The sequence below is a fragment of the Alligator sinensis genome, unplaced genomic scaffold (genome assembly GCF_000455745.1).
Source record: "Alligator sinensis unplaced genomic scaffold, ASM45574v1 scaffold458_1, whole genome shotgun sequence".
Lineage (NCBI taxonomy): Eukaryota > Metazoa > Chordata > Crocodylia > Alligatoridae > Alligator > Alligator sinensis.
In genome coordinates, this window is record NW_005841944.1 from 2723897 (window position 1) to 2737894 (window position 13998).

A 13998-nucleotide genomic window follows, 5' to 3' on the forward strand; every position below is an offset into this window, starting at 1 on the left:
AGCCAATAAAGCATTAAACATTACAAAAGGTTATGTTCTCATCAAGATTTTCGCTAAATGACAATAAATTTTAAGTTGAGCCAAGTGAAGGTTGCAGCAGCAGCCACCGCCCTGACATTTGACACTTTCTAATGACACACTCTGAATACAGCATCACCACCAGTACCAGGGAAACCCATCTGGAAACTTTGACACTGAATTTGAAGCAGTAATGAGCCTCTTAAATTTTGTAATGGCAAACCTATACTCTAATGCCACACTGAGCCAATTTTAACAATCTACTATCTGCTTCAGCAACAAATGGGCTGTAGGAAGCACAAAATCTTCCTTGTCTGTTCTGAGGACCTGATCCAGCATGAATGCAGAGACATGTCAGCCTTACCAATGACTTCAATGGGCTTGGGATCAGGACCTGCAAGACTTCAATTTATAGTGAATGAAAGGAACAATTTATATACACATGGGTGTGCATACACATAGGCATACACACTTCTTAGCACAAGCGCTGACTTCTATTTTTGCTGGAGAGACACCTAAGATGGTGAACATGAGATAGTCCTCTTCTAGGGTGACAACCTTTGCAAAATGGAAAAGCAGGACACATGCCACCTCCTCCTCCCCCCACCCCTGCTCAGCAGCATGGCCAGAGCAGAGCTGAATGGAGCCTGTGGCAGGGTGGGGGCAAATGCGGGCTTCCCTGCTCTGCTGCCCCCGCAAGCCCTGCGCCCTGCCCACCCAGCAGCAGCGGGGGCACTACTCCATGCTGCCGCCCCGGCTGCTGCCAGGTTGGCAGGGGGCACCTCACCATGGCAGCACGGCTGGTGCAGGGCTCCCGGGGGGAAGGCAGCAGGGCAGGGAGCCCCAAAGCCACAGCAGGCAGCTCGCATCTGCCCTCCCCACGCACAAATCTGGGTGACATGTGCTGTCCCATACCCCACACCCCGGGAGTGCACACAATGGCAGGCAGCTGCCTCCCCGCACCCCTGGATGAGCCACCCGTGGGTCTATCCTGCTCCCCACCCCAGCCCCAGGCTCCATGCACCAGTCTGGCTGAGCAGCACCCCCAGGCACAACCCCTGTCCCACTCCCTCCCTCACTGTAGGGGCCTCAATCTGTCCCCCACCCCCAACTCACCTGCAGGCAGTTAGGGGAGCTGCTCTCCACCGCTGCCTGGGGCTGTATTCCTGGCCAAGTGCATGTCTGCATGTGCACACATGCACTTGGTGCCCCCTGAGTCCTGCTCCTTGCAGCCCCTTGCAAGCTGAAACTCTGCCAGCCTGCAAGTGGAAACCCACCATTTCCCACATTTTTCTGTGGTGAATGGAAAAGCCAGATCCCTGCACAATACAAGGAATCTGGGACAAATTCGGTCCTGGAGTCATGTAGCCTGGGACTGGGATCTTGATGTTCCCATTTGGGACTGTCCCACCCAATTAGGGATGGGTGGTCATCCTACCCTCTTCCTAAGTGGGGGCAGGGCCCTCGGGCCCCCCCGTACATGGCGCCTATCCTCCTTTTAGAAATACTGCTCCAATTAAAATCTATATAATACACATATGACCAAGTACATCAGGACCATGTTAACATTAAACTCAAGTCCAGTAAAAATGCAGTCAGCTCAGACACCTGTCAATAACACCTCCCTGATGTCAACCTGACTAGATTTGAAATATTATTCATACTTGTTACGTTCTTTAGCCACATACTAACAATGACATCAGAAATTTCAAATCACAATCTGCTTCTACAAGTTGTACTTAATATAAATACACAATATATAATTAGCATATACACTTATATGAGTATCAAATAGTTTATGTACTCATTAAAACAAAATCATCATTACTTAAAAAATAATAAATCTCAAATTGACTTTCTATTAGGTATAAAAACTCTTAGTCTGTGCTGGAAGCGCTCAAGTATGTTTTGACCAGATAAAACAGAATGAACAATTACAGTTTAATTGCAAAAACAGTGTGCATGCACATGTACATGTACACACACATACACCATAATTATTGTGGCCCATTCAAAATAATTTAAAACAGTGGACATCTATTAAGAAGTGAAGGATGTATGATTTCTAATCCAAAATGCATACTTATTACAGATTAAAAACACAATCAGTTACACTTCATGCCTGCCCACTACTTTAAGATGGCCAATCTGCCTATGCCCAGGAATGTCCAAACATAAGAACAGTCCCATTTTGGTATGTTTGTATTTCTATTTGCATCACAATTTTTGTTACTTAAAACACCAGTACTGTATATTAACTTCCTTTGCTTATAATTAGAAGGATGAGCTCATTGTTTTATATAGATGGTATCATTTCAACACTAGTGCCTGCATGAATTTTCCCAAGCTAGAAGAAATAGAGACCCCTCCCCATTACTGCCAAGTGGGATCCATTTTATATTTGCTTGTGCAACCCCCTTGGACTGAGAAGGGAACTTATCAAAATGCATCCATCCTGGGAAGTTCAGGGGACCCTGTTGAGCATGCTCGGTGGGGAAGTGGTGGCAGCTGGTGTACCCGAGGGACCCTGAGGAGAGTGGTCAGAGGGAGCTCTCGGTGAAGGGGGCAGAGTCTGGCAGGCTGAGACAGACTGTCCTGGGGAGAGCACTGACTGGTGATCAAGGCTGCGTGAGCTCTGGCTCCTGCTGCTGAAAGAGGCAGGTGTCCTGCTCTGAGCGCCAGCTGGCAAGAAAAGTGACACAAGTATGTTGGATCCATCCAGAGGCTCCAGAGAAGGTGGATTCAATCTGCTGCTCCCCAGTCTTCAATTACACAGCGCATCAGTGACAATGAAGCTGGTTAACAGCTTATTCACTACTAAGGTGTGATATAATGAATATCTCTATTTGGGTTTTTTAATATGTCTATTTTCATCATCATTATTTACTGAGGAAAATATGATGCCAGGTATCCTGCACTAGGCATGCTGGTTTCTTATGTACATGTAGTGAATGCAGAAGGTTTGTGCATTTGACATTGCATAGCTGTTCCATTTACACCACTTTAACTCTCCATAATTTCAGCCTCACAGGGGACTTCGGGATACAATATCGCTTTCCTGGTTTGTGCCATGATACTCAGACATACAGAGCATCAACCTCATCATCAACACCAACAGGAATGAAGCTGAGAGAGGGATAAAAGTGTTTACATATACAAGGCTAGCTTTTTCCCCTTGAATTTTATGAAATGAGTTTTCATAAATAATAATCTGTAATATTATTGTAATAGAACAAGGCTAGCTTTTTCCCCTTGAATTTTGAGGAATTATATTCTTTTGATATTTTAAATCATATTTCAATTGGTTTTAACATTTCACCATGTCCTGAGCCCTCCTAGCACAGTGAAGTTTATTAATATAGATATATTCTAATTTATAAGCAATAACATTACTTTCCTGCTGGTATAATTTTCCATCTTTGCAGTAAATCCTAGCAAAGTAAGCCTACTGACCTCAGAGAAGTTATTCCTTATTTACAGTACATGGACCTCTATATTTCAATTATCTTAAAGTCCTGTTTTATGTGCCCAATAAAAAAGCAAACAATCAATATTATTAAGTATTGTGCTTGTGTGAACTGGGTATATGTTAAGATCAGGAAATCATGCAGGACATTCCCAGTTGAAACCAAGAAATACAGCAGCCTGAAGCAGAAGGAGCAAAGGCAGAAGAGTCCTTCTACCACAGTGAAAGCTTTCTATTAATACCCTAATCATGAAGGACGCCCTTTAGAGGCAAGAAAGAAGTCTACAGGCCCATTTAGTCACTGGTCTCTGGATAAGACTGTCAATATGGAAATCAAACAGTGCAACCTCATCTGGTAGTTTTTAAAAGCAAGATCCCAAATTGTTTAAAACATATTACAACTAAGACAAGTCAAGAAAAGCATCTACATGTATTCAAAACATCTAGTCCCGACTCACTGGAAATTGGACTATGGTCACAAGATTCATTTCACATATAGAGTTCAAATTAAAAAGATAACCACTGCAAATGGCTGCCAGGCACTACAGATCTGGACTGGAGCAAACTTATTACTGAGGCGAGAAAGAGCTATAACCAAAAAAAATCAATAAAACAATCTAATATCCCAGCTGGATTAAGTGATTTTTTTAAAAACAATAAACATAATTTACTCTAATTTAATTCCTCAAATCTAAGAATCTCAGAAAGCTTTATATATTGAAGATGGTCCTCATTTTTCAAAAGGGGAAACTGAGGCATACACAAGTTAAGCAACTTGTCCAAAGTCACATAGACAGCCATTGATGTTATGAAAACAGAATCCAAGAACCCTGAATCCTAGTCTCTTTATTAATAACCCCCCCAGCAACCTCCATACAAATGAATTCCAATAATGAATGCATTCTACTAATTCATACTAACGAATTAGAAGTGATTAGTGTACTACCTACCTTTATTAGTAATATTTTTGCACAAATCAACACAGTGTGTGGTCTTCTCTAAAGTGGGTAAACAGAATCTTTACATATCTGTTGACTATCATCAGACATGTTTTAAGTGCCATTTGTCTGTGTTCATTATTAAGTTAGGTTTAGCATCATGTTAGTTAAAGATTTCCTAACATGGTAAGTTTTCCATTGCAAGCATGAACAGAGACGGCGTTATAATAAAGTACAATAGGACAGATTTAACAACATGCAGTAAATGTGCGATCGGAGACCCAAGAGGACAACAGGAGTAGTCCTGCTTAGAGACAGTAGTGACCAAAAAGCTGCATTCTGTTGTACATAACCATTTTTCAGTTGGTAAATATTTACCAGAAATGAAGGTTAATTCATACATTAAAAGAATGCAATAGAGGGAGGGGGAAAGGACAGAAATGTTGTAAAAGTAAATACTTCAAGCTGGAAACACAGCAAAATAAAATCAATTGTTGTCAGTGGAGGGGGAGAGTGTTGCTCAGATCCAGCCATATTTCATTGGTAACTCCCTTCTGTATTGTTTATTTTTCACTCAGCTTTGTACACCACTAAAAATCAAAATAGACATTCTAAATTAGATCAGGGCATTTTCGGTCTGTTAGAAATACATTCATAAAACTAGAGGTGGGGGAAAGTATTTGTTTTCTTGTTTATTAAGTGTCATATAAAATAATATCAGGAATAGCCAATGTGGTTGCTCAATGTATTATTCATACTAGTTGCAAGAAGGGCTTTAACCAGTCAGTGATACAGGAAAAAAAAAGAAGTGACCTAATAATGAAACTATTGTTTGAATAAGACAATGCGGCTCATAGGACAGAATAAGAGCTCTTCATTTGAGCCAACATATAATTATAGAGTGCTGTTCTGTTTTATCCAACTATTAGCATTAGCATTTGCTCTTGTTTTTTGACATCACCAGCTCTATTCTGTAGCTGTTTAATTAAGAGTCCAATCCTTAAATGCTTATAAATCAAGCTTAGTCCTGAAACCACTCCCATTAATATCAAGGGCATTACAAACAGTAGAAAATGGGGTAGCTGGGACATAACTGTGCTCAGATTTGTATGGGTTTTCTTCAACTGGTCCAAACCCCTGCGTGGAAATTCTTGTTTTGTTTTAAAAACTCTGCATTTAAGTTTTCGATTAAATCTCCTTCTGAGTTTCAATAAACAAGTATCCAATTTTAATAAATCAGTTTTAAAATCTTACTTTAAGGTAAACCATTGCAAATGAGGCTACGAACAAACATTATAAGGCCCAGATTCTCTAAGGTATTTGAACACCATTCAAATAATTAGGCATTAACTACTTAAAAACCCTGGAGGAACCCCATCTGGATCTTTCCAGGATTTATGAACATCTCAGGCCAGCAACCCCAAATATTTGTATGGCACCAAGCAAGCTTTTAGTGCCTACTGAATATAATATGGCCAGGATTAAAAAAAAATACTCCTCTTTAGCCCTTTGTGGTGTTTGGTAGTTTGTTTTGGACATTTTTTTTTTTTAATGATACGCACAAAATTTCTTCGTCCAATATTAAACTACCTCCTGATATCTCTGAAAGACATTCTGCTTTTGATCTTGGTTCCTTTTTAATCTGATTTCTGTTTTGTAGTCAAGAGAAATCTCTCTGCAGGCCATTTAGATAACTCAAGGTTTGATGGCTTTGACCTGAATTTATCCATAATACACTAAGTACAGATTTAGAAAAAAATAATCAGACAACCCCCTCAACTCTTTTTCGGTTGTGTGCATTCATATGACAGTACACATGGGGCATCCCTGAAAAATGTTACTTCATCAGTTAGTTTTCTGCAGTTCATTATTTCAAACCTTTTGGCTCCTCAATTCCCATAACTTCTATTTAAAACACAGTATAATCACCAAATATAGAAACAGAAAAAACTTTCTCCTGATACATCTGCTCTTACTTTTCTTCATCAATTTATCTTTTACTGCACAAGCAATATAAAAATGAGATAAAATCGCACCTAGTTAGGTTTTAATTTTCCTCTTGCCTCAGACTTGTCATTTATGCAGCTCTACAACTCATGGGCAGCACAATTCCCTTGTTAAAATAACAACCTAAAATGGAGAAAAGGCAGCAGAAAGAGAGATCTTATCATTTGAAATGTTTAGCATTTGAGGTCTGAACACAATCAGAAAACAAGAACTAACTGTTGAGGTAGTTTTTCCTATCAAACAAACAAAGACTACAGAAAGATCTAATATTAACTTAGCTACTAATTAGAAATTTTTTGTCCTCTCTGATGTCCCTGCACCTAAAGATTTCCCAAAATAGATTCATTTTTACATACAGAGGATATAGCAGCAGCATGTGCTTTTGAGCATATTTGCAATCTAGAGGTTAGCAAACAATCTGAAAACAATCATTCTGCGAACTGCTACTTGTCATATCAAGATTTATGCATTGTCCAGAACTGCTGTGCAACATTTTATGTAAAGCCTATTTGTTAGCTTCTTGTCCACAAGGGAATAGTAGTTTCAGTGGAGACAAACTGTTCAGATTTAGCTGTAGGAAGTAAAAACTGCAAAACACACCAAGGCTGAAATGCTGCTCAGGCTGGTTTACATACCTCTTTTTAAACATAACGTATAATGTTAATTGCTTCATTACTCATCAAGTAAGCAGAAAAAAAATATTTATATAGTATATATGGTAACTATATAGATAGATAGTTACTATTATGAGATAAAACTTACTGTGCTTTATTTTGTAACAACCATGTAAAGTCTATGAAGTAACATCAATGTTATCATCTAAACTTTTTTTTAAATTAAATCCACTACGTCTCTACCAAGAGATTCATCGCATCTCATTCCTGGTGCGTTCCAAAATATTGAGAAATAAACAGAACACATTTTTACATGCTTCATTTTTAATACCAAATGAAAGAAGTGATCCTAAATATTTATTTCTCTTTGAAAACAAATGGTTCCACAGGGTCAGTATTTAATGAGAAAAGCATCTTTTGGCAATAGAGTTCAAGGATGAAATATCCCAACAAGCTATTAAAAAAGAGGAAATTTTCCAGCAATACTCACAGTTTTATCGATATGGTCAGAAAGTTTGTTAGAGGTCTGACCCCCTTTTATACTTTTACTGTACAAATAAACTGATTTAAAAACAGCCTGTCTAAAGAACTCTGTTTTTTGGCAAAATGATTCAACAGCCATTGCACCAGGAATTGACAAGGAATTTGCTTTGTTCTGCAATTAACATACCTGTGCTTATTTTTTCCAATCAGCCTTCTTGAATTGGGAGACATGAATTTCCTATTAAGCATTACATACAATTATCTTAAATAAGCCACATTGAAAAAGAACCCGAACAATGCATCTCTTCTTTTCTTCATTAAGACACTAAAATGTACAACCTGGACATAAACAAGTCACTTCACCTAATTAAATGAATTCTTTCTCTCTATTAAAAATTTAAAAGTGTTCCCTGAGTGTAAACATGTCACTGTGAGTGGGGAGGGAAAGAACCCTAATGCCCACGAATAATTGGAAATAGCTCCTTTAGCAAAGCCACTCTAATAGCATATGTGCACATAAATTATTCTAATTGTTTTATTATTAGTAAAGATAGTAGAAATGCAAAGGGTGTTCAACTGTTAGCAATTAAACCCTCAAGTGCTAATATGATAAAGCAAAAAGGTGATATATTTAATTGCCTACTGAGAAAGCAAGAATTAAAAAAAAAAAATACCTGCTTTGCAGCAAGCAGAAGACAAACAATATTTCCAGATTTCCTGTTCTATGAAAAGGAAAGGAAAGGTTCTTTTGCAGCTATTGCCATCATTAACTTGTCCTTTAAAGGTATATTCAGAAATCCTTAATTTTTGAATGGTCGTAAAATGTTTAAAATGAAAAGGCTTGTTTAAAACTCTAAAGCTTGTAATTCACATCGGAGTCAGAGAGCTGTCATCAATTTATGAGATATATATTCCAATGAACATACCTCATTTTACATTCCAAGAAAACATGCAAGTGAAAACTATTTTTGACAATAAATTTGAGTCTGAAAGTGTAAATGTTTGCAGAAACCAGAGATCAATTTTTTTTTCAAATGTAGGGAAGGCTTGAAGCTTTCTCTGAGCTCCCTCTTGTGAACAATTGCTAAAAATGCATCCCAAGTGTTTCACTCTGCTCTCTAGAACCAACTTGAATAAGCAGCAAGCTAACAATTTCTGATCAAGCTCTTTTGGCTGCTAATGTGCCATGGCCTAGGTCTGAAAACACTGCACCCTGGTTCTCAGGGTATTATTTGTGTGCAAATATTTGTCCCTAGAAGGAATAGGTTAATTTTCTGGATCTCCTGCATATGAACTGGAGAAAACATCTTCTATCTGACTTCTCCTGTGGGGTCATCATCTCTGTCTGTAGCAGGCAGAAATTAAACATCAGGAGCTAACTTGACGGAGCTTGTTGCTCTCCTCCCTTTGCAGGGAAAGCCTGGCCCCTCACAGTAAAGCAAACCCTACACTTGTTAAAAATGTCAAATACCTAGAGGAGTATTGTCTACTTTTCTTTAAAATAACCAGGGGTTTAGAAACAGGTATTTATAACAAACAAACAGAAGTGTGTAGCTTCCAAGTCCAGTCTAGTCCTCAGAAACTGGTCTGAGTTTGATACTTGGCCAGGCCTTGCATTTCTTTCCTGAACAAACCACTTTAACCACAGTTTCATTTGTAAGATAATTAGTATTTCTCTGCTGCATGGGGACATTGCAGTGATAAATGTGGCTTGTGAGATGCTTGGGAGTTTATCAATGCTGCTAATTTGGGATTGATTTAAGGCTACCTTCAAGGCCATACCTGGCAACACATGGAGCCTCCATGTTTAACATTGGCAGCAGGCTGGCCAGCCCCAAGGGCAAGGAGCTGCTGCCACTACCACCAAGGCTACCCCGCCCTCAACTCACCTGGGTACCAGAGGCCCAAAGTCCAGGAAATCTTCCAGTAGCAATTCCACCACGCCTGTTTGTAAGGTTTGCCCCCATTTTCTCTCTGTACTGCCAGTGTACAGCTGATCACAGGAGGAAGGACAAGCAGACTGCAGGGCTCTCTTTCAGGAATAGCAGGCACAAGGCACATATAGACAGGGAGGGGCTGCTGCTGTGGCTTGGGCTGGTTGAGGAAACCCTGCGTATCAGTGTAGACAGACGCTCGGATGCTGTTCGAGTGAGGGTGATATGTATGTATGCAGAGAGCGACAAAGAGGTAGAGATTTCAGTTGCTGTTGTGAAATAGCTAATACGCTCATGTGTGACAGTCTGAGAATGATTAAGTTTGCCTAACCTGTTCCTACGCAACAACTCTCCTGAAGCTTTCAATATGTCCATGTGGGCAGAGACCCTCCTTGTCAGAGTACATGTGCATAAGAAAGTTGGGTGTCTGTGAGCAGCTGATTTTAAACAAACATTTCTATGTTTTAACTTTCATCAGACTAGAAATGACAAAAAATGAATATTTTAATTGAAGTGTTTGTAGCCTAAAATTAAGCTGGACTGTGATTTACCAGTACTTTTTTTTTTTTTGTCTGTCTTACGAAGTGTTGAAGAAAGTGTCACTAACAAAAAAAAAAGAAAAAAAAAAAACCCAACAAAAAGAAACAAACCTTGTAAAATAAACATTTTAAAAAGGCAGCTTGCATTAAAACAACGATATGTAGAAAAACCAGTTCTCAGCCTTTTAAAAGTAATTTCTTACTCTTACAAAAAACTAATCAGCTTTCTGCACCATGTTTAGGAAAAAATGGCAGTGGCCTTCTAAATCGCATAGATTTATTTAACGTTGCATTTCATTAACCACTTAAACGGCAATCCCAAAGAGAGAACTGCAATTCTGAATGTCCTATAGGAGTGAGACAGAGCATACTGGCCATCAAATTCTAGTTGTTCATTCCACCGACTGGCAAAATGTCTGCTCGTCTGATTTCTTTTATGGGACCACATTTGAGCAAGCAAAGTTTATAGAGATGACTTACCTAATTGCATTAAGAAAGTGATTTGCTATCTCAGCAAGTACTTTAATGTACAAATCTAGAAGGAAAAGGGCTTCCGTAAACAGGTGTGAATGGCATAGTTTCATCAAGCATTAAATTGGAAGTGCTTCTGACAAATATTACATTTGTGCATTTAGATACTAAGATTGTGGATCAATTTTGTAAACTGTAGACAGCATTTTCACACCAAAATATTCATGGCTATATAAAGACAACTGTATACCAGCAAGAGAAAAACATATTTTCAAGCAACATGAAATGGGTGGCTGTCTGTTTCTTATCAGTGTTGTTTCTTGCTAGGTTTCAGAAAGGCTGATTTTAAAAATGTTATCTCCAGGGAGTAGACTAGTCTTTGATATGAGGCCACAGGTCAGGTAATGCTTAAGGAAAATCAGCTGATACTTGTTGGCAGTTCTAATATTTCCTAAAGGAATAACACTTGGTAACTGAGGAAATTACCTGCCTCCCCCCCCCCATTAATGACTATATAAATAAAAACATCCAAAGGGCATATGGGCTAGGGCCCTGATCCTGCAGTAAAGCACACACAGGTTACCCCCTGCTGTCTTTTGGGCACCTCCAAATTCAGTGATCCCACTCATTGTGGAGTGGGGGCCCAGTGCAAGGTTTAAATAGTTTTGTATAACTCTGCATGATTTTTCACCCATAGTTGTATTAGTACAACCCCTAGTGTGGATAAAGTTAGTTATAAGCTGGGATCCTGATTTTCTCTGTTTAAAAGTCACAAACTCTCTGATTAAAACACACACACACATGCACTGATTAAAAACCCCCAAATCTGCATTTTTCTGAAATTAAAATGAAATACCACTATATGTATATGTATGTATCAGTTGAACAGGAGGTATTATTGATATATTTACCATTTTAAAGCAATTTGGAAACCTACCAGTGCCTCACAATCACTATAATAAATTCCAAATACCTATATATTTTGGCATTTGATTTAGGGTTTTTATCATGGAAAATCAAAGCTCCCCCTGCCCCCTTAGCTCACCAGGATGCAAGTCCAGCTGCGGCTGCTCCCCCTACCACTGCTTTGTGGCCCTGAGCAGCCCTGATATGCCAGTGCCCTGACCATGCCGTTGCCCCTCATTCCCAACCCATGCTCCTCCCTGGCCTGCTGATTTCGCTCACACTCAACCCACAGCTCCCTGGCCCTGCCAGTGCCCTTCCCTCCCCAACCCACAGCCCCCACTCCCCCACCCCTGCTGGTACCCATCACTCATGGCCCACAGCCCTCTGCCCCACCCCAGCTGGCAGACAGGGGCCCCAGCTACCAGGACTATGGAGCCAGGGACCCAGGTCTTCAGCCCCCTGCCCTTCGCCCCTCACCCCCCGCCCCCAGCAGTGCCCAAGCCCTGGCTGCTGCCCATGGGAGGTGGTGGAGCCTAGCTCCCCCCTCCCCTGCTACTAGCACAGCTGGAACAGAGCCCATGGAGAGGGGATGGATGCGGGCTGCCTGCTGCGGTCTTGGGGCTCCCTGCCTTGCTGCCCTCCCCCTGGAGGCCTCCGCAACCCAGTGAGCGGGACCCAGTGTGGCAGGGCAGAGCATGGCTGGCAGGCTTGGTGCCACCACCATGGCCTGGCACCCCTTGCCTGCCTGGCAGCGGTGGGGGAGGGGCAGCGCAGAGTTATCCACTCCAGATGTGCCACTCATGGGGGAGGTAGGAACTGGGCTCTATGCTCTGCCCAGACCACAGAAACTGCTGCCTCTAAAAGGTGGCAGCCAGGGCTTGGGTGCTGCTTGGGTGGGGGGAGAATTAGAGGGCTGCAGACCCAGGTCCCCAGCCCACATATAAATCTGGGGGGCACGTGTGCGCCATGCCCGCCCCAGGAGTTTGTACAGTGGTGGGGAGCCAGCCTCCCCTGCCACACAGCGGATGAGCCACTCACAGCTGTCCCACACCCCGCCCAGGCCCCATATCTGTGCATTTCCACCCTGGCCCTGGCCCCAGCCCCAAGCACCACCCTGGCTGGGCAGTGCTCCAAGCCCCAGCCCTGCCTAACTCCCTCCCTCCCTATGAGGGCCTCTATCCCACCCCCACCCAGACTTGTCTGCAGGGAGCTGTAGGAACTGTTCTCCATGTTCCCTGGCTGTCATGTGCATGTGTGTGTGCACATGCATGTGGTGCCTCCTGCTCCCCGCAGCCCCTTGCAGGCAGGAATCCTGCCAGCCTGCAAGGAGAAACCTGCTGCTTCCTGCATTTTTCTTCGTTAAAGGAGAAAAATCTGTGTTTTTCTCCTTAAAATGAGAAAATCCATATTTTTCTGTGGCGAACAGAAAATCTGAATCTCTGGTTATAACGTGTTTTTTCATTGATTTAGCATTTTCCCCTTCTCAGGGGGAAATACAGCTATACCCATATACAAGCAAATTCATCTTGTTATAGTTTCATCCGCCCTATAGGGTTATGTCACTTGAACAGTACTGGCACACTTGTGGAGGTGTAACTGTTGTGTGCAAACATGTCATAAAAGGCTCTTTTGAACTTAGCTCCATGCAGGAAGTCTTCATGCTAACGGCAGTTTCAGGGAGACAACATATAGTGGAAAAGAACTTCCTAATAGAAAAAAATGTGCTTTTCTTTATTTTAAAATTCACTACCTTGCACCATTCCAGTGCAAAAGAAAAGTGCTATGCTTTTTCACTGGGAACTGGGAACAACTCATTTGCAAAAGTTAATGCTCCTGTTTCTAAATCTGTCTCATTATAAGGAATAAGAACTCCCTTGCCTCTTATCTAACTATAAATAACGTTCAGTTGGGGTCTGGCAAGAAGGTGTTCGTGAGTAAGCTAAGAATAATGTTTACAGACAGGTAACTTTTATAAGTGTTGGTTCCTGAAAACTGCTCAGTGATCACATGCACGTGCTTTTTAACATACTCCAACACATGAATAAAACAGAGAACACAAGTGAGGTGCAAGTGTTGCTTGATACTTCTTTGGATTAATCAAGAGAATGTATGCATAACTTCACTTCTCAGAAGAAAGAACAGAAAACTGGGAGGAAAAAAGGGGATATTCCAGACCAAAAAATGAACCCCATAGGAAAAGAAAAAGGAAGAGAATGGAGCCAGTAGGGAGAGAGAGCTGAAAGTCTACCTACCATTCACTCTGCTTTAAAACAAAGTATGCAAGACAGAAACTAGTTTTCTTAAAGTAAAAATTCAGTTTTATTTGTATTTTAATAGAAACGTTACACAAAGAGGTATAATCTTTCACAAATACCTCTTTGACCTTGGAATGTTCATTTCTTTGGCCTTTTGCTTATAAGAACTTTGGTAAAGCCAAGCAATGCACTGCCATCTACAGAAGTACAAGAAAGCATACAATACCACTGGTCTCGCATATATGAAGGCAAGCCAAAGTTAGCTAGGCAAGTCAATTTTCTAGGATTATGTAAAGTTAAAGAGCATAAAAGCATATCTCTGGACAGGGATGTGATGATCTTCAATCCTCTCCTCCACACAGGTTCA

General features: G+C 41.0%; 1 protein-coding gene across 1 annotated transcript in view; it reads right to left on the minus strand.

Moving 5' to 3' along the window:
* Positions 1–5923: 5923 nt before the first annotated feature.
* Positions 5924–13998, minus strand: part of ANXA2 (annexin A2) — a 58346-nt gene continuing 50271 nt past the window's right edge. The window contains exon 14 of the mRNA XM_025199467.1: positions 5924–5936. Coding sequence (XP_025055252.1) covers positions 5924–5936 — 13 coding nt within the window. The remainder of the gene's footprint in view (positions 5937–13998) is intronic.